The following is a 3578-nucleotide window of genomic DNA, read 5'->3' on the forward strand; positions in this document are numbered from 1 at the left end:
ATAGTATCTGTTTTTCTTCCCAAAATTAAATTTTTAAACAATAATAATCTACAAACAAGAAAAACTAAACAAAAACAACCTCAAATCCTTGTTGAACAACATTTTGTTTGAATACACACATTGGGCCTCATGCAAGAACATGTTCGTATTCTTATCCTAAATTTCTCTTACTTTTGTTCTCACGAAGGGTTTGTACGAACATGCCACGTCAGATTCAACAAACTCTTCTATCTTCAGGAARRGTGTGTAAATGAGCTGCGTAAACTGATGAATGCATATCCAGCTGCTCGTGCACGGGGAGAGGTGATTTACGTAATTAACACCCCAAAAACACCATATAAGGATATACGTTTCCTGCCACACATACCAGGAAGTGTCCATTCATAAGTGACATTGCAAAGTAAAAAAAAAGAACTTTACGAGTTTGGAGATCGAAGTTCTTCTCTCGGAGATCCACAAAAAAAAGTAATATTTAGCAGCGTCAGCTGTAGAATTAAAGGATCTGCTTTAAAGCCGAGGAATGAAATGACCGCTGTCGTGTCTCCTGTGGGTCGTACAGTCACAGAAATAAAAATCTAAATCATATTTATCTCTCTCTGTAGTCCTGCTCCAGTTTTTCAACGCAGCCTGCTGGTTTCTTCTTTAGATTTTTCTTTTTATGTACAGTGCCCTGAGACAACGTACTGTATGTTGTGACTTGGCACTATATAAATAAATAAACTTGAACTTGAACTTCAAATATTTTTAATTTCACACAGTAAACAACTGTGTTACATAGGTTTAATTTATTCAGAAGAGCAATCGCGCACCGCAACAGGTGCATTTCTGAAAAAAAAAAGCTTTTTAAAATGTCTCAAAACTTCAGTTAACCTCATATTAATATTGTAGCGCTACAACAAAATTAAAAGCCAATTTATTTTAATTCAACCAATGTATGTCGTCTCATAGTTCTTGGGTCGCTTCTCGTAACCAATCACAGACTCTACAAGATCCAGACTCTTCCCTCGGCCGCGATGGGTCTTGTCTCGCGCTGCTGTCAGAGGCCCGCAGCAGACAGGCTCAGTATGACGGCCTGCTCATCGATGCCAGGCCTGCCACCACGCAGAGCTACATCTACATCCACAAGACGGAGGAGAACGGCGAGATACGCCACACCTTCTGCTACTGTGTGGAAACGGACCGGTGGAAAGAGCTGCGAACGCAGAGGGGAGAGGGCGCGGCTCCCATGCCGGATCCACCAGGGACCTATCTTACAAGTTATGCAGAGAAGGTACATTTTGGGACAGCTTGCTAAAACATTTTTACTGTTTTGGCTTGTGACCTTTAAAGTGCCTGTGACATGGTTTTTCTTCAATTACAAAAAATTAAAGAACATATCCTAATATTTTAGAAATTGGGCATCATTCATATGATTTTTACCCAGTTTGTCACAAAACATGCATTTTTTTTTGCTAAATTTGGTGCAGTCTAAGTGAAACAGGAAGTGATGTCAAAGGGGAACTCTTTAAAAAAAGGGTAACTTCCTGGTCTTTATAAATCTGACTCTTTTTTATCTATCTAATAATGACTCAAAATAATCCACAGAAACATCAGATTCTCTGCAGTCGGTTGTTAGCCGTTGTAACAACTCATTCAGGCATTCCCCTTTGACATCACTTCCTGTTTCTACTCATGCGAATATCTCAACAACTATTCATGAATTTCTGTTTGCAATTCATCATTAATGTTATCTTTCCAAATATGCACTCAAATATATCATTTAAATTTAATGTCACAGGCACTTTAAAGAAGTCAACGTATTGATCTCAATAATAACAGTGTTGTATAAAGTACCTCAATGTGATACTTGAGTAAAAGTACAAGTATCTTATCATAAAAATACTTTGGTAAAAGTTAAAGTATTCTCTAAAAATATTACTTAAGTAAGTAAAAGTCTTAAAGTATCTGATATTTTTTGTACTTAAGTATCAAAAGTAAATTTCTGACACAAAATCTTCTTAAGTATTAAAAGTAAAAGTACTGCGTAAAAGTGAGCAGTTAGATTTTCCTAAATGACATTTATTGGCAGGTGACTTCTCCAAAAAAAAATTTTTTTAACGGCATGCAGCTGTGATGGGTTGTGTACAAGCTAATAGGGTGTCAGAATGGTATATATTTATACTTCTCATCCAACCACAACTAAATTCACTCTATCCAGGAGACACAATTTAAGGATAGTATATATTTTAAGTAATAAGAACTTGGAATAAAATAGGAGTAACGACTTTCTACTTCTTCCCTTTTTAAAAAATGTAGTGAGTAGAAAGTACAGATAATTGTGTAAAAATGTAATGAGTAAAAGTAAAAAGTAGGCTGAAAAATAATTACTCAAGTAAAGTACAGATAACTAAAATTTCTACTTAAGTACAGTAACAAGAAATTTGTACTTAGTTACTTTACAACTCTGGATAAAAACTAAATCATTCCTTTTTTTAAAAGTAAATCAAAGAAAATTAGGGGCGACACAGATTCCAGGTGTTCCTGATGCTGAAGACTGAATGTGAATAGGATTTGTTAAACATACCTGCCCTCCCACATATCCAAGATGTTTGTCATAGGTGGTTGTCGGGGGAACTGTTGCCGGGCGATTCGCCTCCACGTTGCAGAACTGTACCACGATGCCACTGACGAGGTTTGGTGTTTCTGTCCTGTGACCCTAACCTGCACTCCTGCACCGGCCATGCTGAAGCCCAGGACCATGCACACGGCTGTCACCTGCCTGGACCGAGTCTATGTGATTGGAGGGCGGACCAAGGGRTCCAGAGGCGAGGCCCCCAGTCTTCTGGAGGTGACATTGGTTTGATTGTAAATCATTTGATTCTAAAATTTAGAAAAGTGTTTTTTTTTGTTTGTTTATTTACATAAACACCACATTCATTTCTCTGTCGCATGTCAGGTGGAGTATTACAACCCTCTGAGCCAAACGTGGAGCTCTGTCAGCCCTCTGCCCACTGCCATCTTCTATCCAGAGGCCAGTGCTTGTGGGAACATCATTTACACCTTGGGGTCCGAAGTGGAGATCACAGACTCCTTTAACCCCTCGCTAGACTGCTTCCTCTGCTACGACACCCGGCAGGACCAGTGGAGCCGCCTGGTGGCAGAGTTCGGACAGTTCTTCCACGCCACGCTGGTTAAGGCTGTGTCCATCAACAACACGCTGCACCTCTGTGACCTGTCCACATATAAGGTGAGCCGTCAGACAGGTGGGGTCAAAGCAGTGCATTGTGTAGTTTATAAACACAGTGAAATGAAAGATGATGTTGTTTTACAGGTTTACAGTTTTTGCCCAGAGACAAACGTCTGGAAGGGTGAGGGGTCATTTGAATGTGCGGGCTTCAACGCTGGAGCTGTTGGTGTGAGCGACAGGATCTACATTCTAGGTGGAGACTATTCCCCTGATGAGATCACTGATGACGTTCAGGTAAACTTCTGTTGTTTTAAAGGGATCCATGATTTGTTATAACATTAGACTTTATTTAATAAACATATAATTTAACTGTAAAATAAAGACTGTAAAAATACTATAGGATGTTCAGTTT

The 3578-nt window shown here is 39.1% G+C and overlaps 1 protein-coding gene across 1 annotated transcript in view; it reads left to right on the forward strand.

The window, feature by feature from the left end:
• kbtbd3 (kelch repeat and BTB (POZ) domain containing 3) overlaps window positions 1-3578 on the forward strand; it is an 8627-nt gene that overhangs the window by 3179 nt on the left and 1870 nt on the right. Inside the window, exons 6-9 of the mRNA XM_014014050.1 lie at window positions 980-1270; window positions 2585-2827; window positions 2936-3226; window positions 3311-3460. Coding sequence (XP_013869504.1) covers window positions 980-1270; window positions 2585-2827; window positions 2936-3226; window positions 3311-3460 — 975 coding nt within the window. The remainder of the gene's footprint in view (window positions 1-979; window positions 1271-2584; window positions 2828-2935; window positions 3227-3310; window positions 3461-3578) is intronic.

The sequence above is a fragment of the Austrofundulus limnaeus genome, unplaced genomic scaffold (genome assembly GCF_001266775.1).
Source record: "Austrofundulus limnaeus strain Quisiro unplaced genomic scaffold, Austrofundulus_limnaeus-1.0 Scaffold109, whole genome shotgun sequence".
Taxonomy (NCBI): Eukaryota; Metazoa; Chordata; class Actinopteri; order Cyprinodontiformes; family Rivulidae; genus Austrofundulus; species Austrofundulus limnaeus.